Source organism: Mirounga angustirostris, unplaced genomic scaffold, assembly GCF_029215605.1.
Source record: "Mirounga angustirostris isolate CCGP_5_RB_7025 unplaced genomic scaffold, mMirAng1.0.hap1 SCAF_36, whole genome shotgun sequence".
Taxonomy (NCBI): domain Eukaryota; kingdom Metazoa; phylum Chordata; class Mammalia; order Carnivora; family Phocidae; genus Mirounga; species Mirounga angustirostris.
In genome coordinates this window covers 133,142-157,564 of record NW_026991744.1, presented here as the reverse complement: position 1 = coordinate 157,564, position 24,423 = coordinate 133,142, and the positions used below count along the sequence as shown (strand labels likewise).

The 24,423-nt window shown below is 39.3% G+C and overlaps 2 protein-coding genes across 2 annotated transcripts in view; both read right to left on the bottom strand.

The window, feature by feature from the left end:
* Positions 1-318: 318 nt before the first annotated feature.
* On the bottom strand, positions 319-24,373 carry LOC135363155 (rho GTPase-activating protein 20-like). The gene is made up of 9 exons (XM_064583844.1): positions 24,330-24,373; positions 23,142-23,309; positions 16,563-16,712; positions 14,049-14,090; positions 13,327-13,411; positions 9,128-9,205; positions 6,830-6,896; positions 4,116-4,304; positions 319-832 (listed from the first exon to the last, which is right to left on the bottom strand). The coding sequence occupies exons 1-9, from the start codon at positions 24,371-24,373 to the stop codon at positions 603-605; spliced, it is 1,053 nt and encodes a 350-aa protein (XP_064439914.1). The 3' UTR covers positions 319-602.
* Positions 23,138-24,423, bottom strand: part of LOC135363165 (mitotic spindle assembly checkpoint protein MAD2A-like) — a 30,490-nt gene continuing 29,204 nt past the window's right edge. Inside the window, exon 8 of the transcript XR_010408838.1 lies at positions 23,138-23,309. The gene's annotated coding sequence lies outside the window, so the exon portion shown is untranslated. The remainder of the gene's footprint in view (positions 23,310-24,423) is intronic.

Genomic DNA, 24,423 nt, shown 5'->3' with positions numbered 1-24,423 from the left:
ATGCAAGGACCTGGGGTAGTAGCTAGCAGGTAACATGCTAGCTAAGATGATTCATTTCTTCATAGCTAGCAGAACGTTCCCTACATCCCGTACAGTGCTTGCAGAGACACCGAATACTCAGTGAATGTCCACACTGACAATTCACTAGAGCAGTTTGAGATAACACAGACCAAACTCTGTGGCTTTAATTTGACATATTCTGTTAGGATTAATAGTTTCCTATTTGCCAGAGGATGAGTCTATGCTCGTGTCAGATGTTTACAGTTGTTAGACTGAGTAGACTCTGCTGAAGGAGACTTGAGACTCATGTGAGTTCAGGAAGGCAATGAGGGGAGAGTGTGAAGATGAGGTGGACTCTCAGAGACTCACATACACAGAGTCCATTTTGACTGATCTGAACAAGCCTCCGCATGTCTTTGTGGAAACAAGACCCAAGTGGAATGGAGAATGTCTTTTCCTGTTGTATTTGCCTCATGACTCTGCAGGACCTAAATCAGATTCTATTCTTTGAAATAACAGTAACAGAGCTTCTCAGCCAAAGCCAGGGGCTGTCTAATGACTTCTCCATTTGGGAATAGATTTGGATGAGGACACGTGGCCTCTCAGAGTGTCCCCTCCTCAGAAGGGCTATAGAAGACCAAAAGGAGATGACCTACCAGGATTGGGAAGGGCAAGTTGTCTTTATTACACACATCCATGAGGGAAACTCCAAAGAGCTGTCCTGGCTTTGAAGAAGGTGGGGTTGTGCACTGGCTGTCCTGGCTAGTGCTGGAGCCCAGACAACAGGCCCAGTCTCTGAAAAAACCGCTTTTAACTGTCTTCTGCCTGTAATCTAAGGAAGAAGTGAGATTAGTAGTAGTAGTTGTTGTTTTATTCGCTTAACCTTCTTTTCTTTTTTTTTCTAAAGATTTTATTTATTTTTTGATAGAGAGCCAGTGAGAGATGGAACACAAGCAGGGGGAACGGGAGAGGGAAAAGTAGGCTTCCCACCCAGCATGGAGCCTAATGCAGGGCTCAATCCCAGGACACAGGGATCATGACCTGAGCCCAAGGGAGACGCTTAACAACTGAGCCACCCAGCCATCCCGCTTAACCTTATTTTCACCATTCCCATTCTACGGTACATTCACTGCAATGGCTAGAAGAGGGAAACTGAGGCATTTTTTGTGTAGAATTTTCCATGTTTTGAAATTGGCCAATAGCATTCTTATGGTGTTAACAGTTGTTCCCCAGATCCTGCAAACTGATGGTTAAACCTAGAGACTTGATCAGACTTAGTGTCAATGCTTTCAATCCCATCTACTGCCCGTTGTGCTTTATCATGAGGCACTTAACTTGTTGTTTGTTTCCTATTGGTAAGTATGATTAGTGGATTCATCCAGTGTCAGATCTGATTTTAAAAGCTCAAAAGATCTGGTATTCAAATCAAGCTGAGTTTGTTAATCATCTGCTTTCACAGTGAGTCTCCTTCCAGTCTTAAGTTTCCTCTTTGGCTTTCTGAGTGCTCAACTTTTTTTTTTTTTTTAATTTTATTTATTTATTTGGCAGAGAGAGACAACGAGAGAGGGAACACAAGCAGGGGGGGATTGGGAGAGGGAGAAGCAGACTCCCACTGAGCAGGGAGCCCGATGCAGGGCTAGATCCCAGGACCCTGGGATCATGACCTGAGCTGAAGGCAGACGCTTAACGACTGAGCCACCCAGGTGCCCCTGAGTGCTCATCTTTCTATGATCAAAAGGATCTGCCTCTCATGACATGATCCGCCTGACCCCACTTCTCAGGCGGCCTCTGGTGTCTCTGCTCTGGGCCATCCCCAAGGATGACTCCCTGCATTCAGGGTTCTTGGGAAATAGTCATTACATGCTGGCTATGTGGTAAGATTCCAGGTGACTGTGTTTTCTTGTGATACCCCACCAAGCTACCCAGAGATGACTTTTTTTTTTTGTAAATTATGTTTGATATTTACGGAAAAGAGTCTAATCCACAATGAATTGCACCCAATTCCTCACACATACTCAAACATACATGTATATACACCATACCAGTACAAGGCTTGAAAGAAAACATACAAAAAGAAAAACAATGAGAGATTATGAATGCCTGATTTATCCCCAATTTCCAGAGATGATTTTGAATTACCCAACATTCCCTATCAAAGGAATGCAGAAGAAGAGCTTTACAAAGAAAAGGTGATCTGCAGTGAAAAGCTGAGTTGAAAGTTTCTACTGCTCAGCTATGAATGTTTTCCTTATAAGATACCTTAACATTTGCTTATAAAATCTGCTTAAATAACTGAATTCTTTAAAAGTCCACAGAGGAGCCAAGCTGTAGAAGGATAAACAAATGAGCAACATTTCACCAAACACCCATAAACACCTGTCCACTGGGCTTTTCTGGGATGTAGTGAGTGCCTCACCGTATCCACTCACGTGGGTGGCAACACTCATGGCACTTGACCAGAGAGACCAGGATCTAAGAACCAGAAGCATCCTGGTTCTGCCACCTAGTTAGATTACTCAAAAATTCTTAAGCTTTGGTTTGCTTAACTTTAACATAAATGCTGCTGCCTACAACTCGTTGAACTAAATGTAATGTACTACTCAGCACAAGGCATGGCTCGTGGCAGCCTTGATAAAAGTAATTTCCTTGCTCAGAAGGCCTCAGGCAGTCTAGACATCAGTCTCTTCCCCCTCCAAAGCAGACATCACTCCCATTCTCTATTTGATTTTGCAACCTCTAGAAGGTAGGCAATCATGAAGGATGGCTACCACTTTACTTAACTAAGGCTCTTTCTTCCTGTTCTGAAATTGATACCGCTACCATTTTAAAAGGAGAGAAGAAAGAAAGCAAACACATTCTTAAATCCAGGAGGAGATTCCTGTACATCAAAATGTATGCATTTGCTGAAGATACGTGTTAATATGTAAGTTGAGTTGTTGTATGCAACCTGGGTTCCCTACTCTTCCCCTAGTTTTATTATTTCTAAAACTACCCAAATATATTCCATTCTTCAGCTTTAATAAGAAGAATGCTCTTAAGAAGAATGTTGTATCCCTTGGTACAAAGCTATATATCTAGCTACTCTATGAGTATACAGAAAATAAGTACACATTGAGTCCTATACTTTCTCCAAGGTATTTTCAGGCTTAGCTGGATGTTTCATAATGTACATTATTTGCTGTTAGAGGTCATGTTGCCTCTATTACTAATAAAAATATATGCTATAGCCATGAAAAATATAGGAATGATTAAACAAGCTAACTTTATGGAAACCTATTCTTTCTTAAACAGTCCTGGCAAGATTTGGGTTAATGTTTCCTAATGCTTGAATTAGGGTATGAATATTAAAAAATAAAATTTTTGAAACTTTGTGCTTATAGAATCACAATCATAACAATAAAATACTTTCTATTTTGGCCCAATACTTCTCAGATGAATAACACATTTTCATCAGAGAAAAAAATATCAATGGGAGAATACTGGAATGGTAGGGAAAAAAATAGCAAGAAGGAAGATGAAAAAGCCCTGACCATAAACATTCAGTCTCGCTCCAGCCTTGACCTGTGTCTGAAGCAGACATGGAAAGTGGGGGCAGAATTGAGACTTGAATTCTAACTGTAAGCCCAAGGCCACTTCAGCCTAAGCCCAGAATAAATCCAATTCAGTTCCATAACTCTTTACTCCACTGGAGTTCTTCCATTCCAGGTGCGTCTAAGCCATGCAGTCATTTGATTCCATCCTGTGATGGCCTGAGATACTAGATAAAACCCTGGAATAGGGAAGACCTGTTTCCAGGCCACAAACAGCTTGTGCTCTAAGAAGACACACAGATGTGTACTCACGTAATTATATGTAGAAAGTGTTCTGGGGATACAGAGAAAGGAGCTAACAGTCTACCTAGGAGAATTAAAACAAGCACACAACCTTCCTCGAAGTGAGTTGGGTCCTAAGACCTTTGGGTTTCTCTAAGCTCGATTCTGTGCAGTTTTGGGGTTCTTGCCTCTACTGTTCCTCCCCACCCCCCACAGAGAGAGTGAGCTCTGTGTCCTCAATTTGTGGGCAAGAGTGGAGACATGAGCCAAGAGAAGACACCTGAAGAAAGGGAAGGGGCTCACCTCTCCCTTGCTCATTCTGCGCCGGGTGCCTGGGCTTCAGGATGAACCGGCCTTGCATCTCTGCGAACCCCTGCTCCAGAAGGAGGGACTCCTGGAGGGTGGAAGGAGAGATGGAGTCCTCTGGTGTCTGCGGCAGCAGTGTGGTAGATGGAAGATGGCTCATTTTAATTCCATAGGGATGTTTATGTCCTATATGGAAAAAATATAGATTCAGGCTGATGGTGATGGCTCTGATCAAATCCCCCTTCCCATGAGTGTATGCATCACACTGGTATATGCTGCTATTCTCCTGGGGCTTCTGGCACTCACTCTGTGCCTCCTGAGTGAGCATCATATTCGCTCTTGTTGGAGACACCCTGCAGAAAGCAGGTGCCCAAGGAAAAGATTTTAAAAAGAGAAAAAAAATGTAAAGCATGTTACTTTACTTGGAATACAAAGATTCATCAGTGCATTGCACAATGCTGACTTTTGCTGTGTTTCCATCTGAGAATATTTAAGGCCTTCTAGTTTCTGCCTTGACACTAACGAGATCTGCACATCTTAGGCAAATTACTTGACCCCTCTGAGCCTTACATTCATCCTTTGAAATGCTTGCCCTCACACAAACTTATAAGGATCAGAGTAAATATATTAATATGCATTGGTGGGTAATATTTTTTAAATAATTGAACATATATATTAAGAATTGCTATTCTCTCTCACATAATGTCAGTTGAGCAGATTTTTTTTTCATTTCCTTTTGTCAATTTCTAGAGGCAGAGCTACTCAAGGGCAGTGGGATGGGTTGCCTTTATGCTTTATACTTCCCTCCCACTGCTGCCCTTCCTCCAAGGGGAGTCCTGCCAGGTGATGATCAGAGGGAAGGCTGAACAGTGTTGGGAACCCAGAAGCAAAGTGCAAAACGATGTTTACAGAGTGGAAAACTGCACCCAGAGTCAGTGAGAGTTGCCTGCCAAGTGATTTGTTTTGTTCTTGTATGCTTTAAATTGTTTCCTCTCTATAGAATTCTCAAAGACCCTGTGCTATAGGATATGGATCTCATTTTTTAAGAACAGAATGGAAGTTCTCTTTCTGTCATTTCTGATTTATTATTGAATGTAACTTGGGGAGCTTTTGCTGTTCCTTCTCATCTGTCATAGATGCAGTGTCAGTGATGTGTTCACAAGAATCACAGTGACTTCCCTCTTTTAAGGAAAAAGAAGCTTCTACGACAGCAATACAACCAAATCACAAAGATAACCAGGAGATAATCCGCAATTGAGAATTGAGAGCATTGGTAAAAAATGCATTTTGAATGCTGCCAATGGATCATCATGAATGACAGGCTCTCCGGATTCCTTAGAGCTGCCTTGGTGTGTGAAGCTGCTCAAAGTCTAAAAAGTTATCATCTATATTGTTTTACCTAAATTAATGCACTTTATTAAAATAAATATATTTAAGTATTTGACTTTTTTCCTTTTTGTGGTTGGCCGACTTTTACAGAGATGTCAATATTAATATGAAACATGAAATGGTGGGGGGGATTTTTTTCCTCAGCTATGCCCTTGGTGACTCTCTGTATTCTAAGACTGGGAATATACATTTCGTAGAAAGAAATTGGTTATTTAGATTTCCAGATCACTTGAAAATATTCTTTAGATAACTTGAAAAAGAGTAATAGCCTCACGGGATTATTTTCTTTTTAAGATTTTATTTATTTATTTGTCAGAGAGAGAGAGAGAGCACAAGCAGGGGGAGCGGCAGGCCAAGGGAGAAGCAGCTCCCCACTGAGCAAGGAGCCCAGGACCCTGGGATCATGACCTGAGCCAAAGGCAGACACTTAACTGAGCCACCCAGGCATCCCGCCTCACAGGATTATTAAAAAGATTTTGAAAAACGCATGTAAGAAGGAATGCTCTAAGATTTCTAGCAGAAATCATTGTCACCATTACCATACATTACTATACTTCAAGGTCTGCTACAGATCCTCTCTTTTTTCTCTTGTTTTTTAATCCTTCTATTTTTGGTAAGCACTGAACAATTTTGCTAATCCAAAGATTTTTTTTTAGAGGACTTGTGCTAATAACTATTTTAGGAGAGGTGTAATCTGTTTATCAATAACCTTAAGAACAGTGATGGAAAAAGCCTGAGAAACAACAAAGTGCAGGTAGTTTAGTCAGTGAAGACTTGAGGAGTTTAAATGTGATTATCTCATTCTCTTTATGATGCTGAGAAAACTTCTGGGCACAGAGCAGGTGTTAAATACATACCTATACCTGGATTCAGAGACATGATTGGATTTTAGCGGATTCTCACAAAATAGAGGCTATTTATTTGTTAGGAACTGGAATTCAAGACTGGAATATGAAAAATAAATGTATGGGAAAAAGAAATTCCAATTCTATGCTTTCATACCTAAGTGAGTAAATAAGTAAGTAAACAATAAACAAAAAAATTTTTAAGACAGCTCCGTTTGTCAGGTAAAATGAAGTAGAAACGAAAAATTTACATTTCTCTCCCTAACTAGACCTTAAGCTGATGAATGAAGAGATGTCCTCAGTGCCTGGGAACAAGTAAGCACCTGGTAATTCTTTAATAAACGTGAGAGTGAATATTGCATGTGATTTTCACTTTTAAGGGTATTTAAGCTGAAGACAGAACAACCATTACTTTGAGATGTAGAGTTACAATTTTGAACCTAATCAATCCCATCTTAGATTTTCCCTGACACTTACCAGTGAGTGGGTGTGGGGACGCTTCCTTGCCAGCACTCACCCACAGCTGGTAGTCTTTCTCAGAGCCCTTGGAAACAAAAAGAACTATGCATCATAACAAATCTTTCACAGTACTTGAAGAACACATTTCCTTTGCATTTCTCTGTTTCCAGAAAGAAAGAATTGGGGCCAGTATAAATGCCATTTGGTCCATGGAGGTAGCTACAGTACTTGTTAACTTGTTCCCTCATAGCCTCCAGTGGACCGTCCCAGGTTCTTGTCATTTTTGATAAAGGCCAGGAAACCACAGTACAATCAGCCCCTCACGGTGTGGGTGGCCCATGGCCTAAGAAATCACAGTTGTGCCCCTTCGCTTAGGAGGAAACTTCTAATCTCAGAGTCCTGCCTTCCGCTGTCTCTAGATTCCTTGGATAATGCTGGCTTTTGCCGCCAAATGTCCCTGCCCTGACATGCATATTGTCCAGAGAGCCATATACCCTGCTATGACTATTCCTGAGCAAAGTAACTTGAAAGGCATCAATAGTTCCGCAGCCCTGGGCAAAAGGAGACAAACGCCCAAGAGGCCTTGAGGAGATAGTGGACTGAAGTCAGCCACTGGCTTTGGTGCAGGCAAGCCCCACTTCAGGGAGAGAAAGAACAAGGACTGTAACCTAGACAACATATCAGATGCAGAAAACAATTACTCCCAGCAGAATTACCGCCCAGTAAACCTGGAAGTCCTACTTGAAACAAACACATCTAAATTATAAAGACCGCTGAACTATTTTAGAGAGTCTTCCAGGAGACTAAAGCAAAAAATGTTTGACATGGAGTTGTTGGTGATAGGTACTATGCTTGACCTGGACTCCTGATTAAAAATCATGGTCTTGCCCTTATGAAGAAAGGTCATAGGTATGGACACAGACACACACACAGACACACGCAGACACACAGACACACACACATAGCTAAATCTGCTCAAAATTGTATTGCAAATAACTCGTGAGAGCTAGTAAGGTAGGGTAGGGTTTGGAAATGCTATGCTGGAATCCCTTAAATCAGGCATACATAAAGCCAAATAACCCCAATTCTTCATTAAAACAGAAATTCTTTGTGTGGTGAGATTGATCACTTTATGCAAAGGAAAATCACAAACATGAAATAAAATGAGCTTCATCATTAATCAATCTCCTCAACTTCATCCCTAAAACCACTCACTCTCTTTCTAAGACTTAATTCCTATTTAGGGTATATATATCATACAGGTTAGAAATCAATGTAGATATGTGCTTTACTCAGTACATATAAATTCAATTTTATTTCAGATATATTATTAAATTTTGTTTGTACAGAAATCATTGATTTCTTATGCTAAATTCCAGTTGCCCTGAATTTTTAAGGGGCTTTATTATACCATTGGGTCAGACAGAATTTAAGTAAGAACCTTGTAATTATGTCATGTCATAATAGCAAGACATTTTTGCATTTATAGAGGATTTTATATAAGAAGCTGTGCTTTACAAGTGCTCCCTTCAGTTCTGTCCATCTGACTATCACTCTCCCTCTCTTTTCCCTTAGAAAACCTCATCCTCAAATATGTCCATGTCTTTCATCAAAAAAAAAAAAAAAAAAAAATCCAGCAACTCACACCAGCGCCATCAAAACATAAAGGAACAGGCCGTTAAAACCAAAACAAGATGAAAGTGATATGTACGCAACTGCCCCCAGATCATGGTCTTATTCAGAACTTGTCCTCTTTACCAGTTCATAAGGGGTGTGAGCCGCCTCATCCCAAGGAACTGCATCAAGAGGAGGTAGCTTCTAGCCATGTGGTCTTTATGTCAAAATGTACAACAAAACATATAATTTAGGATTCATCTAACTGGGATTGAGTCCTTGGGTGATGACCAGGGTAAACAGGGATGGGGAGGAATCAGGAATGAAGACACAGACAGAAGAGTCCAATAGAGGAGGAAATATTTAGAAACTTAGAAATATTTTATTGTCTGTGTATAAAATATATACAATAAACTGCATGTTGTTATTAGCACTCTAAAATTATAGCCCAATTTTATGCTATGATTTTGAATTCGCAGAAAATTTAAAATGGGAAGACAAGAAGAGCACCCATGTATAGGCTAATAATATAGCTTTGCTGCCTTCAATTTCTAAATCTGGGGGACAAAATATGACTATGATATGTATAATAATCAGCTGTCTTATAACGGGAGGTACACAACACACACACACACACACACACACAAATCTCAAAAGTCAAAGATGGTTTTTAAATTAAAAATAGTTTGCAAGGGAACTTACAGTTATTCCTAGCATTGGTAGTGACATGTTGATAATGTCATTCACTGTGTCTGAATTTGTTACTGTTACAGTTACAGACTGTAAAAAAGAAATGAGAAAAATTGCTATAAATTTTTAAAAATTTAAAGCAGGTGACCAAATAATTATTGTCAAATTATTATCCATACTCTAAAGGCAAAGCTTGTTTTCAGTTAATGACAAAGTAAAGCATATGTAGAGCACACACCCTTGATTACAATATTTTCATTTCTTTACATAACATGAGGCTAGTAGGAAACATTTCAGTGAAACATATATTTCCCTTCAAGGATTTGTGGCTTACAAAATATAGCAGCTTAAGCAAGAAAGAGAAAAACAGAATTCCACGAGGGGACATGAATTGACCCTCAGCTCCATAAGGCTATTCCCAAAATAGAGAGGGGAGATAGTTTAAAAAGGAGGAGCTAGATACTTTTCTCTCTTCGCAATTACATACTCAGTTTCAGCAAAATCAGAATAAGAACCGTCTGTGACAGACATTTTTTTAAAAAAAAAACAAACTACTATTTAGTCAATACTTTCTTTGTGTCATCATGGTTACTAAGATTTCCATTGTTGAAATCTGTTGAGACAAATAAAACCAATGAGTCTAGGAAATGAGACTGAAAATTTTAGAAGTTTATATTCCATTCGCAACTCTGACAGTGAGTAGTTACTTATAATATCTCTCTATCACACCTTATATTGAGAAACTGCTCCATACAACAAGGAAAACAGTTATTGAAAATTATCTGAAAGGGATGGATAGGAATCTGAGATGATATCGATAAAAGTACCCGAATTCCAAAAGACATTTTAAAAGAGGACAATATGTAACCAACCACGCATACACTTTTTATAACATTATTAGGCAATGAGGCCTGTGTTCTTTGAGAAACAGTGCATGAAGAAGACAAGCAACAGAAGTGGACACTCACAGTCCTTAAAAATATTAAAAACAAAGTTAAAAGAAACTTGTTCTTTCATTGTATTTTTCTTCTTATGAATTGAAATGCAATTGCTTGATATGACAGATGGCCCAAAAGTTGCTTGATAATCGAACTTGTATAAACAAAAGTGTTCATTGATTTCAAACTACTTGAGCTTTAAGGATTATAAAAAAAAGTGTTCAGAACCTAGCAGTAGGACTCAGAGCACCCAAACTCAAGGATATCCTATGTTAAATTGTCTAGGAGGGGCTTCCTATGTTAAATTGTCTAGAGGATTCAAGACTGGGTCTTAGCTTGAAATTTAGTTAGAAGTAATGGCTCTGCTATTTTTTTTAAGATGTCTGAAAGCCTTTCAGTACAACTTAAAAAGTTTCCCACAAATTTTTTTTTTTTTTAAGATTTTTGTTTATTTATTTGTCAGAGAGAGAGCACAAGCAGGGGGAGCCACAGGCAGAGAAGACAGAGGGAGAAGCAGGCTCCCCTCTGAGCAGGGAGCCTGATGCAAGACACCATCCCAGGACCCTGGGATCATAACCTGAGTCGAAGGCAGATGCATAACTGACTGAGCCACCCAGGCATCCCTCCCATGAAATCTTTTTAAAGAAAAAAAAATCTCTTTTGAAATACTAATAATCACTTTTTAATTTATCTGGTCTGCAAGATAATGGTTTTCATGGTATAAGGAACATACTATGTTCAAAATAGTAATTCCAGAGATGTATGTATATTTTCCTGCATGTTGTAGGTTCTCCAAAACAGATAAATTCCAGTAGATAGAGCTCTCTGTAAACAAATGACTTCAGAAAAATAAGCTGCTTTTTGAAATAATTTAAAAGAAAAAGAAATGTTACTTTTTTTTATATGAGTCAAAGTGTTACTTAATATATGAAGAACAAGGAATATGTGATCAATTCTCAAGAGCTGAAGCCAACCCTGAGATGATCTAGATGTTCAGACTGTTAGCCAAAAACAGCTATTACAATAATGCTCAATGATACAAATGAAAATATGCTCACAATAAACGAAAGAGGCATCTTAGCATAGAAACTAAAAATATTTAAAAACAGAAATTTTTTATCTGAAAAATATCTTAAAGAAAAAATTTACTGACTAGGCTACATTGCATAATGGAGATGACAAAAAGAAGTCAGTGATTTGAAAATAGATAATAGAAATTATCCTGTCTGAAGAAGAAAAGGGGAAAAAAAGATTGAAAAAATTAAGAGTCTGAGGGATCTATGAACAATATGAAAGGGTCTAATATACATATAACTGGACTCTCAGGAGGAGAGGAGAGAGAAAATGGGGAAGAAAATATTTGAGGTAATCATGATCAAAATTTCCCAAATTTGGTGAAATTAAATTTATAAATTCAAGAAGTTCAGAATATGCCAAATAGGACAGATTCAAAGAAAACCATGCTTTGATACTTCATAGCCACACTGCTAAAAACCAAAAATAAAGAGAAACTCTTGAAAGCAGCTAGAGAAAAATGACAAATCACCTACAGGGGATTAACGTTTGATTGATCACAGACTACTCATCAGAAAGCACAAAGACAAAAAGACAGTGGAACATCTTTAAAGAGCTGAAAGGAAAAAGTTTGCGAACAAAATTCTACATCCCTCAAAATATCCTTCAAGAGTGAGTGTGAAATAAAGCCATATTCAGATAAGAGAAATTAAGAAAATCTGTTTGCACCAGGTCTGCACAAGAAATGCTAAGGATCATCTCTCTAGGATGAAATGAAAACAGTGTTAGAGGGAAACTTGGATGTTCAGGAACAAGTGAAGAACATTAGAAATGCTTATTTTGTGTAAATTATACATAAATAAAGTTGATTTTTAAAGATTTCAAGGTAATTTTCCATGGAAAATTCTGAGTGTAACCCACTGCCACAGCTGAAATCAAAGCAGGCAGAGACAAGAGTGTGCTCTGCTGCTAGAGAACCCTCTGGCCTTATCTCCTTCATGCAATGCATCTACCTGGTGCTTAGAAACCAATCAAAATATTTGCATGGCTTTTGCTTTGGCCAGGAATAACTACCCCTTTTTCCACCTTCAAATACTATTTTGTGTGACCTAGAGCTACTGTAAAGTATAACAGGAAAAAAAAAATGTCACTTAAAGATACCCAAAGTATCTTGTTCATCATTGCAAATGTCTTGGCTACTGCACTACAATTTCAGAAATCAAATTTTATACCAAGAATGGGCAACTGGTTTGATTTTTTTTCCCCCAACAGCCAAAAGAAAATGAGATAGAAATATGCTGATCCCTTAAAAGTGTCATCCCTCTGAGCTCAATTCAACCCTGATATTCCTTGGATCAAAAGACCTTTCAAAACCCCTCTGCAGTTGATATAACTACTAAGTGAAATACCTGACCCTTGAGTAGATCCTGTACTGGAAAGGAGACATTATTGAGGTCAACTGACAAAATGGGAACATGGAAGGCAGAGTAAAGTATTACACCGATGTTAAATTTACTAAAGGTGATAACTGTGTGATGGTGATATAAGAGGATATCTTTATTCTTGGGAAATACCTAGGTTTAAGGATAAAGGGCCATGGCATTTGTATGACCCTCAAAAATAAGTATAACATACACATAATAGGGACAGAGAAAGAAAATAAATGATAAAGCAAGTGGAGTAAAATGTTACTAATAGCTGAATCTAGGTAAAGGGTGCATGGGGTGTTTTTTGTTTTATTTTTATACCTACAACTTTTCTGTGAGTTTACAGTTATACCAAATAAAGCGTCAATGGGGGGAGGGTGGAGAACTGTGGAAACAATCCAAACCATTCTGTACATAAGTAGTAACCATTGGGAAAAAATGTTTACTTCTAGTAGGAAATACCTGCATGTGAAAATCACCTTATTACAAGCCAGTGTTGTTGCTATTAGAAAGAACCAGGGAAATATTATGGATATTTAACATGCAATATTCTTTCCATGCTTAAGTACTGTGGCATGGATTCCTCTCGCTTCATATTACCTAGGATTCACTCTTTATGTATACAAAGACACGTGTAGACAGGAAAATACATTTTCCCACATGGTACTTTTCCAAATACTCTCTCTCTTCTTATCTCTTGCTCTCTCCTTCCTACCTCCCCATCTCTCCCTCCCTCCCTCTCTCTATCTCCATCTCCATCTCCATCTCCATCTCTTTCATTCTATCTGAATCAGGAACATGGAATTTAATTTTTGGTCTTAAAAACACTTACACAGGCACAGTTCTTGATGTCCTCAGTGAAGATTCTGAGAGGAATGCTCTTGGGCTGGTCCTTCTCTTTGGCCAGATTGATGTACCTAATCAAATTCAATAATAACCCCAAATAGAGTAGGATGAATTAGCTATTAGCTTACTTTCAAATTGATCTATGTGGCTAAAATTTTCAACATACTCTGTTATTTTTAAATGCATGTAAATAAACTCAGCAACATCAAATTATGGGTTGGAAGAAAACATGCAAAACTATTTCAGGAAAATAAGACATGACTCAGAAAACAACAGGTTGCTCTTGTCATGTAAGATGTGAGTAGCGGATCCAGTCATCAAAGCTTTCCTGCCTAGACTGGAGGGCCCAGCACCTTCAAGGGTAGGAATGAGAAGGTGCTTTGAGCATCACTCAGGAGAGTAAATTGCACTTAAGAAAATTTAATATGTATCTTTTGAGAATAATGTTAGCTCCAATCATTAGGTCTGAGAGAAGGGGAAGATGAGAGTGATAACCAGAATTTCATCAAAAACAAGCAATATGTGCATGTAAATAAGAGCAGATTATTTGCAGTAGCAGCCAGGGTACATCTAAATAAGAAATTATTTGAGGATAGTCTAACAATTTCTACTAAGTAGGGGAAGCATAGTGTGTGGGGGCACTGCTTTGAAGAGATTTATTCTTTTCTCATGGGTTAAAGATGTATAATATGTATAGTGACAAGATACCTTTGAAGGAAAGAATGCCATTTTTCCTTTTGTTCCGAAGAACTGCAATTTAAAAAAAATGGGAAGAAAAAATTAAGATACATACAATACTTATACTAGCAAAATAAGATCACCATTCCAGAAAAAAATAGCAGCAGCCAGTTGTTAAGGATGTGGATGCATGTGTTAATATCATACTGTCCTCATAGTTGCGCTTTGGAGGGACCCCACTCTTTTATGAGCGTATTAAAGCAATGGGAAGTAGATCCTAAAGCGGGAGAAAAGTTGGTTTTGAATCTGAACACTTAATTGTAACTATGTGATGCAAGCTATGTGATCATGGGCACTTTGCTTCACTGCGCTGATCTTCAGTTTCCAGAACTGGAAAAGGGTTAATTATACCCCGAGTGTTCCTGCAGCTGCAAGTGCTATTCAGATATAAAGAACATTATTATTCAAATTAAATCATACTTAAGGAATTTGGCATTTGGATGGAACTATCTTGGCCCAGAAACAAGAATAGCTTTTTAGGAAGAAACACCTGTAATATTTTTATTTCTTTATACACATAGCAGATTGGAATGTGTTAAATTAGTTTCTAGAAAACATTCTTCGTTACTGTGATCCTCTGAGCAAGATCGATCCAGCTAGTGCTAAACTACTAAAGGTTAGTCTTTTCTCAACTAAAGTTTTCACAGCATTTAATACCCAAAGTTGCGAATGTTTTAAGCCTCATGCATACATGGCCTTACCACTTACTAGCGTTTTTTTACCGTGGTAAACTACACAAAATAAAATTGACCATTAGTGACCTTTAGTACATTCACAGTTTTGTGCAACTACCGTGACTGTTTAGTTCTGGAACATTTTTTCACCCAAAAGCAAACCTGTGTCCACGAAGCAGTCACTCTTCCTTCCTTCCTGTTTCTAGCTCCTGTACCATATTTTGTGTATTTGTTGATAAACACTTGGGTTGTTTCTACTTTTGTTTGTTTGTTTGTTTGTTTTTTGGCTATTGTCGACAATGCTGCTATGAACGTTTGTGTATCAATTTTTGTGTGGACCTATGTTTCTCTTGGGTATCTATCTGGGGGTGGCATTGCTGGGTCGTATAGTAATTCTGTTTGACTTACTGAGGAACCATCAAACTGTCCACAGTGGCTGCCACATTTTATACTCCTCCCAGCAACACTGCTCCCCAACCCCTCCATCGCTGTTTCAGGATTTGTCCCATCTGGAAAATGGAACGCCCACTTAGCGTCCCAGCCTGCCTATGCGCATGGACACAGCTTCTAGTTAGCCATGCTGATCTGCAGAACAGTAATAATCACAAATAGCAAAAGCACTAGGTGCCAGGAATTGTTATAAATGCCTTCTATATGTTTACACAGCTTTTTAACTAATATAACATGTATAAGCCTGGCTTCCACATTTTCCTCCTTGTTAGGGAAAAAAAGTCTCTTGGAAACTCCCCTGTCAAAGACTTTATACATTCCCAATTGAAACTGTTTCCTTCCATTTGCAACATGGAGAAGACAGGAAGCAAGAGGAACTGAGAATCTTTACAGAAATACGTCGTGGAAAAGAAGACATGCGGAGAGCATATAAATACATATTTCTTCCCAATAAGCTTTGAAAATTTCTCCTTAAGTCAACGCTGCATTATAGGGCTTAATAAATTAACAACTTGTAAACATTTTCGTTGTCTTCCCTTTGTGATGACGTGTGACATTTTGGTGGAGTGGGGTGAGGAGAAGAAAGAAGGGTGTTAAGTGCATGTGATGAACACTCATTGTGCAACACAAGAATGAGACTTGGGGTGTGGTTGTTTCAAACAGCAGATGTAAGTGTTGCACCACCCCTGTAAACTCAGGAGTGTCTGCTCAGGATGTCCGGGGTAGAGAGTCACATTCCCCATCCTCGTGTCAGCCTAAGAATGTGTCTTGCACAACTAACCTCTACTCAATGCAATCATACTTTTGTTTTAGATGGTCACCTCTCTAGAGACACCAACTAAGATAATCAGTACACAGCAATTCAGGCAACCTCATATTCAATGACATGATTAATTTATTTGTATAATTCCATACTATTTTTAAAGGAATGACCTTGGGAGTATAAGAGCAATTTTTCAAATTTAATTGGACTCTTTAATAGTACTTGCTCAAGAAAAATATGCCAGTGATTTAGAAACACACATACCCCCTGGGAATTAGGGGGCAGGATATTGGAGAGGGGTTCTAGAACCTCACTCTCTTGATTCTCCTTCCATATGCCTAAAACACCCAATTCCTCAAGTGGCTCCTAGAGCCCATGGGAAAAACCACTGATCAAAACCAAAAGAAATTACTCCAATAGTTCCCACTCTATGTTATCTACTTGCTCCCATTTGTACATACCTTTTGGGGGAAAGTACAAGGCAAATGAGTGTCATTATGGGAAGTCAAAAAGGGAGTCACTGGCTTGACATATAATCAGATTAAAATGTTTTTCTTTTTATCCCATGTAAATACAAGACCAAACGGTCGGTCTTACCCGAAGGTGGCCACAAAGGTCACCGTGGGCCAGCCCAGGATAAAGGACCTCCCAGCACAGATGTTGGCATCCTCCACTCTGTCCATACAGTTGGCAGTCCACATGGTGTTCAGTGGTATTTTCTTTTTTATCTTAAGTTTTTTCTTATACCTAGAAAGATACCCAAACAAGACCTCTGTTAGTTTGTTTCATAAATGTTATGGGAACAGCTGTGCTCATCAGAGACCAGTTCTCACTGCTCCAGGGCACAGCATGCCTCCCTTGTCTCTATTACCCTCTGTGCCCAGCACAGCAAATGGTGACATGACCTTTACAAAGTGTGTGTTGAGCGAAGTCTGGCCCTAGGAAGGCCCTGAAAACACTTCCTCAAATGGCAGCAAGTGGCCATTTTTCTGAATGTTGAGTGTTGAGTAAAGACTATATATTCCAGAGCTTTTTAAGAAAACCAATTCATTTATTATTGTTAGAATTTGTTTCTTATTATATATAGTTTTATGGTTATTATTATAGTTAATTATTCATTTATGACTTGCTTACTTCAAAAAGTATTTGAGGGGCTGAACAAAGCTACCTGATACACGATTTATAAAAATAGTCATACAATTTTTTGCTTAAGAGACACAAACCAGGGGGCGTGCCTGAGTGGCTCAGTCGGTTAAGCATCCAACTCTTGGTTTCGGCTCAGGTGGTGATCTCAGGGTCTTGAGATCGAGTCCCCATGTAAGGCTCCCCTCTCAGTGGGGAGTCTGCTTCCCCTCTCCCTTTGCCCCTCCCCCCGCTCACGCTCATTCTCTCTAAAATAAATAAATACATAAATAAATCTTCAAAAAAAAGAGAGAGAGAGAGACAAACCAAGAACAAAAAATAAACTTGGATCAGAAAGATTTTTTTGGGGGGGGGGGGATCAGAAAGATTTAAAAGTTATTTTCAACCTTAATTTAAAAAAAAATACTTTCTAGCCTTTAAAGCATAGGTTATTTTCAATTTCCCTTCTTAAAATTTTATCCATATCATTTTCCCTTAGATTCTGGCTAAAACTGAAAAACTGTTAGCCTACAGATTGAGCCCAATTTAAAAATCATCAATCCATCCATCAATCAATCCCAGATCAGCGGTCAGGAGGTCTTATATGTGAGTGATGGATACTTCCCATTTCTCTGAGGAGTCAGAAGGTGATCAACTTTGTCAGTGGTGAAATTGCTTTTTGACAATTTCTGCCTAATCTTCTTTGATCTCTAACATGAAAACCACCATATTGATTGATTTGGTTAATTCACAACTTTAACTCTCAGGTGGGCTTGGGATTTAAATAGTTATAAGCCCTCTGAGGGATGCTTAGGGAACTTGGACACACCACTCTGGAACTCCTTACTATTCAGAAACACATGTGGAAACACTAAACTAAAATGAGATCAAAGACACCTCATGTGCAAAAATCCCTGTGACTCCAGTGATTCATGGAACAATTAAAGCTAAGACTCTCCAATGGGTTTTATGAAATAAAAATAATTTTGCTGGACGCACACTTGAAGGATAATCTAGATTCAAAGTTTATGACACAATGAATAAAGTCATCGGATAAAATCATTATCAGATATCAGATGTCTGATTATCAGATAAAATCATTTTTCTAGATAGTAACTCCAAAGGCATTGTCAGGGTAGAAATAGATGGCTAATGGGAAAGATAGACATATATCTGTTGGTTTTTAAGATTTTTTTTTTTTTTTTTCTAATGTAGGTATCTGTGTGTATACAGACACCCAAGGTACTGTGTGGGGACTTCCAAATACATTGACCTGGAAAAAGGCATTTCAGTAATTCTCTCCTTAGTTCAAGAAAGCACCAAGATTATCTACTCCAAACCAAGGAGTTATCCCAAAGCCCAGAGCATGGTTTCGACTGTCCTATCACATTTGGAGCACTTATCATATGCCAAGCACTGTTCTAAATATTTTATAAATACAAATATAAAAAATGTAATCCTCAAACAACTACACTAGGTGGTCTTTATTAGCTCCATTTTACAAATAAGGAAACTCACAGAAAGGTCAACTAAATTGCCAAAGGCAAGAGAGTTTGAACCCAGACAGCCTAACTCATGAGCCCATGTTTGTAACCACTTGGCCTCTGTGGCTGCTGACCTATCGTTCCATGAACTACCCTTCTCATGTTTCCTACCCTCACTCAGCCTCACTTCGATCCCCAGAGCCATCAGGCTTTCTCATTGGATTATCTGGGGAGTGAGAGGATAAATCTCAAGACATTATATTAACAAAGCTGGTTACTAGCTTGGAAATATTTAAAGTTTATTACAACAAAGCTTCATACTTCAGTGGATTCTTCTAGGGTCTTACTGCATTTCTTCACTCTCAATCACTGACCCAACTGGATTATCTCAGTAGAAATTAGAAAGTATTAATCTAATGTAAACTGACTTGAGGAGAAGAAAGAGGAGGAGAAAGAACTGTGGTTTTTATTTCTAAAAATAGTCCTTTATTATATTTGTATTAACATGATGGATATCACTCTTGCTTTCTGCTACCTCAACCTTTATACCAGAAGGGAAGCCCCAGTGCACTGTGGAAATTTACAGGATTCTAGGGGGATTTCCCCTGTTCTAAGATAGGGGTATCCTTTTACAGATGTTGGGAGTGGGGGTCCTGTTATATTCTGTAAGTAATTCTTTGTAATTTCACGGATAATGAGTTAATAGTCATCTTCATCTTTTGACCTAATTTAAATTCATTTTTTGTTTCATTTTATATTCTTTAATAACTACATATGAGGGATGTGATGTCTAAAGAACTAAGTTCAGTCCCTTCCTTTTTGTAAATTCTTCATGGGCCTCTACTAGTATTAATATCTTAATATTTATCAAGCAGATACTGTTCTTAAAAATAAAGTAATAATTTTCTTTGAAAAATAACTTATTTAGTATTCTAATGAATATCAAAAGTAATAAGGAAGGTTCCATCTGACCTCAATTCTTGAGAAATTTCTGAAGGCGTATGAAAAGAATCCCCAAACAATTTTCACTATTATTAACATCTTGTACGACTAGAGAAATATAATTTCTTTGTGAAGAAACAAACATTTAAATTCCTTTTATTATTACACACAAACTAAAATTCACTAATTTTGACAGAATACAGAGGTAGCAATTAGTCAACTACTTACCCAATTTGTGTTAATTTCTATAGCGTCAACCTAAAGATGAGAGTTTCCAGCTGAAGCCTGCAGGTGAGCTGAGGTAAAACAGAACCTGGGTCACCCCAACCCCTTCTTATGGCTAATTGGAAAACGTAGGCCCTAAATTCAGATGATTAATTTGAACAGATTGATTCAGGGCATAACACAATCCTCCAAGAACAAGGATGACAGGGATGAAACAAGGTTGTTAATGCAGGAGCTATTTCTTTTTAGTTGTTTCCTTCTAGAAAAAAAAAATGTAAACTTGTCCAATATTCACAGTGATCATAAATATACCCAAATGTTTACTATGGGAATGTTCTCATGGTCGTTTTCTAAAAACTGTGGCAAAAACTTGTACGCGGCCACAGCATGAAGTGCTGCTCGTGACTGCTAGGGACAGAATTGTGTCCCCTCCCCCACTGCTCCCCACAGTCTTACCGTGAAGCCCTCTCTGCCAATATGACCATGTTTGAAGAGAGAGCTTTTAAGCGGTAACTAAGTGTAAATGGGGCCATCAGGGTAAGGGCTTAATCCAGTAGGATTGGTGCCCTTGTAAGAAGAGGGAGAGAGAGCTCTGTGTGTGTGTGTGTACATGCAGGCGCTGAGGAAACCCCACAGGGCATAGGCGAGAGGGCAGCCATCTGCACGCAGAAAGACAGCTCTCGCGGGAACCTGACCCTGATGGTGTCCCGAACTTGGACTTCCAAAAATCTGTGTTCTCTCTCTGTCAAGGGCCTTGGTTTTAGAAGCCAAATTCAAGTGCCTGAGATCACTTACATTTTCTAATATTCCAAATGGATGTAAAAAGTATATAAGATAATCTTTCAGGAGCTGAGTCTCTTAAAGAGAACATTATTAAATACATTGATGTAGATTTTGTCACATCATAAAAACCCTTGCGTAGACACAAAGACCTATCTCAAAAGCAATATGTGAAGAGGAAAAATGTTGCACTTCTTTTGTAATAGTGAACCAATCAAAATAAAAAATTCAGCTCTTAAAAGGATGCAGTTCTCTCATGGGGAAAGAACACTGCCTTTATATAAAATCTTTTCAGCAGAACACCGTAGGTTCTGTAAAACCCGCTGAGAGGTAAGCAGTATCCAGGACAATAAATGGCTCTAGTAAGAAAAGAAAGGTCTTCTCCTCTCCCTAAGTGCTATAATAATTACAAAGATGAAAACAAAGTGAAGGACAACCTGTTCCCCTTATAAATCGAATGTGAGTGGTCTGCAAGGTCCCAAGGAGCAGGAAAGGAGTTTGCTGTTTGTTAGCGTGTCTCGGGCTGAGCATGCAAGAGTAGGTGTGGCATGGTGTGGCAGGAAGAGTGTGGCCTTGGGATGAAGGCAGGCCTGGCTTGGAGTCTCTCCCACCATTTCCCTGTGGATGACAGGTCCATTCCTGAGACTTCCTCCATCCCCACTTTCATTTCTGCAGTCGGTGGATGGTAACAATACTGGCCTTGGAGGGCTGTGGGGAAATTACACGAGGAATCTGTAATGCTCCTCGTGTGGTCCCCAGCATGCATCCCACACATTTTAGTCTCCTGTACTCACCTTGGTTAAATAAAGGGAATGGTAACTAGTCTGCTTTTTTAAAAATAATGATGTGGCCCTCTATCAGGAGGAGCAGAGTGCGTCATACGGACCTCATGCCAGGACCTGGACAGTCTTTTTCTCTCTGTCCTCCTCATGACATCACCACCTCCAAGGCTACATCTGTAGGCAATATCACTCATCTCAAATATATTTTACTATTTCTGTCTTTGCCTCTGATTTTTTTTTTTTTTTTTTTTTTTGGACAGCTACACTACCTTCATTTCTCAGTTCACTAAGCATTCTGACCTATTTCTTACCAGATACCAAGCAGATTGGAGTTGTTTACTCAACATAAAGGAAAGGTTGATTTCAATAATGAGAGAGAATCTAGGTGTTCATGGAATGTTGTATGAAATTCAGAAAAATAGAAATAATAGAAACAGCAGCACCACACGTAGAGTAAAAGCCTGTACTTTGAAAGAAACGGACCTAATTTCAAATGTAGACTCTACTCATCACTAATATGGTGACCTGGGCAAAACCTTCAGACCTCTGATTTTCAGAGGTCTTCTCTAAAATAAAAATAATCCCATCTCACAGGGTAGTTGTAAGGTTGGAGAAGATTGCATACATGAAGTTCTTAGCATAACACCTGTCATGTAGTAAGCCCCTGATAAATTATCATTAATGTCACTCAGATTGAGTACAGCATTTTGCCAAATTAGTACTTGCATGGCTTACTAATGGCATGGCATAACTGGGAGCTGGTGAGGGCAGCAAAATAAAGGGGGCGTAGTTTTTTTCTGGTGACTAAAAAGCTTCTTGATATTTGGTTGGTTGGAATAGTCTTTGTCTTTCATGATGTTTTGTGAATAATGAAAACAGAGACAGAGCAAGTAAACAGCTGACCTCCCATCCACCTGCTTTTGGACATTTATTGAGCAATCATCAGGTTCCAGGCTGGCTATCAGTTACCTTTGTGTTCAGGGTTGAGAGGAAAGTGCACGCAGTTAGTTCTGTCTCCAGCATATATTCCCAATCTGTCTGCTGCCTCCTTCCTTTTTACTGCACTCCTATCCTGGAGCCCTTGAGAGCAGGCATCAGGACTACTGCCTCCCCTCACCAGTCTCCCTGCTCCCACTCTTGCTCAACCATCCATCCATTACCTACCAACAGTCAGAAAAATTTGCGAGAGCTATAAATCAGATTCAGTCAGTCCTAGTTAAAAATGCTTTGGCAAAATATTTCCACTTTTCACCATGGCCTGTGAAGACCGTGTGTGACTGGACCCCGAGCGCAGTTTCACATCTGATCGCATGCCCCATGCTTTCGGCTCCCATCAAATCAGCCTTCCTGAGCCCCTCCCCCCAGGGGTCAGGTTGCACCCACGTAGCCTGCCGGTCCCTCAGCCTAGAAGGTTCAGGCACCTTGTCTAGGACTGTGGCTGCTTCTCATCCCATAGATCGAGTTTCAGTGCTGCCACCTAGGAGAGACCCTCCTGGACTACCCCTCTCTCATACGTTCCCATCATCTCCACACGGCCCCCTGTCTACTTTCTATCAGAAGCACTAATCACAATCTATAATTGCCCCTCTTATTTTTGTCATTTGTAAGTTCCAGGCAAGAGACACACTGCTTGTCACATTCTCTATTGTATTCTCTGCAGGCGGGGGGGGGGGAGGGGGGTATGGCACAAAACAAGACCTCCATAAGTACTTGTTGAATGAATGAAGGATCCAAACATGGGCAAAAACAAAAGAAAAAAAATGTCATGTCTTCTTATGGTAAGGGTTAATGGAAATGTAACTTCGTGATCATCACAAGAGCACGTTGCTTAGTATACATACTTGGTATCGGACACCAGCAAGAAATCGCTGAATAAGAAGAGGTGCCGCTTCTGCCTCCTCCAGCCTCTCTTGAGCTCGACGGGGCCGTGGATAAGCAGGGTATGGGCGGCACCCTCAGATGATGTAGTGCTTTTGCTGCAGGCATCCACCTCAACAGAAGAGCTCTTCCTGCAACCCACCAAACACCACGGAGCAGCTAGTTACTAGTCAAATATACAATAGAGTTTTATGCTAAATGTCAAGGTTCGCATAACACTAAAATTTAGTCTCAACCCCGAAAGCAGAGCTCCAGAGCTCACATTCAGGGATCGCTGAGTTATAGAAAGCTATTGAAAGAGATGAGGTCGGACGTCTGGGTGGCTCAGTCGGTTAAGCGTCTGCCTTCAGCTCAGGTCATGATCCCAGGGTCCTGGGATCGAGTCCCACGTCGGGCTCCCTGCTCAGCGGGGAGCCTGCTTCTCCCTCTGCCTCTACCCCTCCACCCTGTTTGAGCTCTCTCTCTCTCTCTCTCACATGCTCTCTTTCTCAAATAAATAAACAAAATATTTTAAAAAAGGAGAGAGAGATGAGGTCACTTGGTGAATTGATGCAGATGGAGAACAGTTTCAAGGACAAAGCCCTTGGGCATGCCAACACTTAGACGTGGGGTGGAGAAAGCAGCAAAGCTAATCATGAGCTTTTAGGAAGGGGAGGATCAAGAGGTAGAGTGTATTACAAGAAGGCAAACAAACAACAACAACAAACAGGACAATTGGTGGCCTAATATAAAACAAAATGATACGGTGTGTGTGTGAAGAATTAATTACAATTTGCTTTCATGTTAAGATAAAAATGAAGACAACTGAAGATTCTGGAAATTTACTTATCTAAATCTATCTAAATCTTATCTAAATCAATATTCAAACTTGGGGGAAAAATTCTCAAAGATCGGCAAAAATACTGGAAACATCAAAAAGTTTCTAAACACAAGAGTTTAGCTATTACTTGGCTGAGCTCTGACTGAGCTCTGATAGGACTTTCTGGTCATCATAGGTAAAACAGCTAAATTGAACAGAATGCAAAAGTTCTTTCATAAATAGGACAGATATTTTCATAGACCTGGGAAAATTCTCTCTCGTGGAGCCAAGAAAGTGTCTCCTCCGAGAATGTAAACCCTGCTCTCTTCAGCTCAGCAGCACTGAATCTTACGAACCTGAGTAGCCTTTCACGAAGCTGGTGCTGAAGTTACTCATTAGTGTACACGTATTAGAAGAAACAAAAGAGAACAACACTTCCTGTTATT

Excerpts from the sequence above, each read along its gene's own strand:
- LOC135363155 (XM_064583844.1), bottom strand. The coding sequence starts at position 24,373 with ATGAGTAACTTCAGCACCAGCTTCGTGAAAGGCTACTCAGGTTC. Across the intron at positions 16,713-23,141 it reads TTGCTGGTGTCCGATACCAA|GTATAAGAAAAAACTTAAGA; the intron begins GTATGTATACTA and ends GTATCTTTCTAG. Across the intron at positions 833-4,115 it reads GCAGAATGAGCAAGGGAGAG|ATTACAGGCAGAAGACAGTT; the intron begins GTGAGCCCCTTC and ends CTTCTTCCTTAG.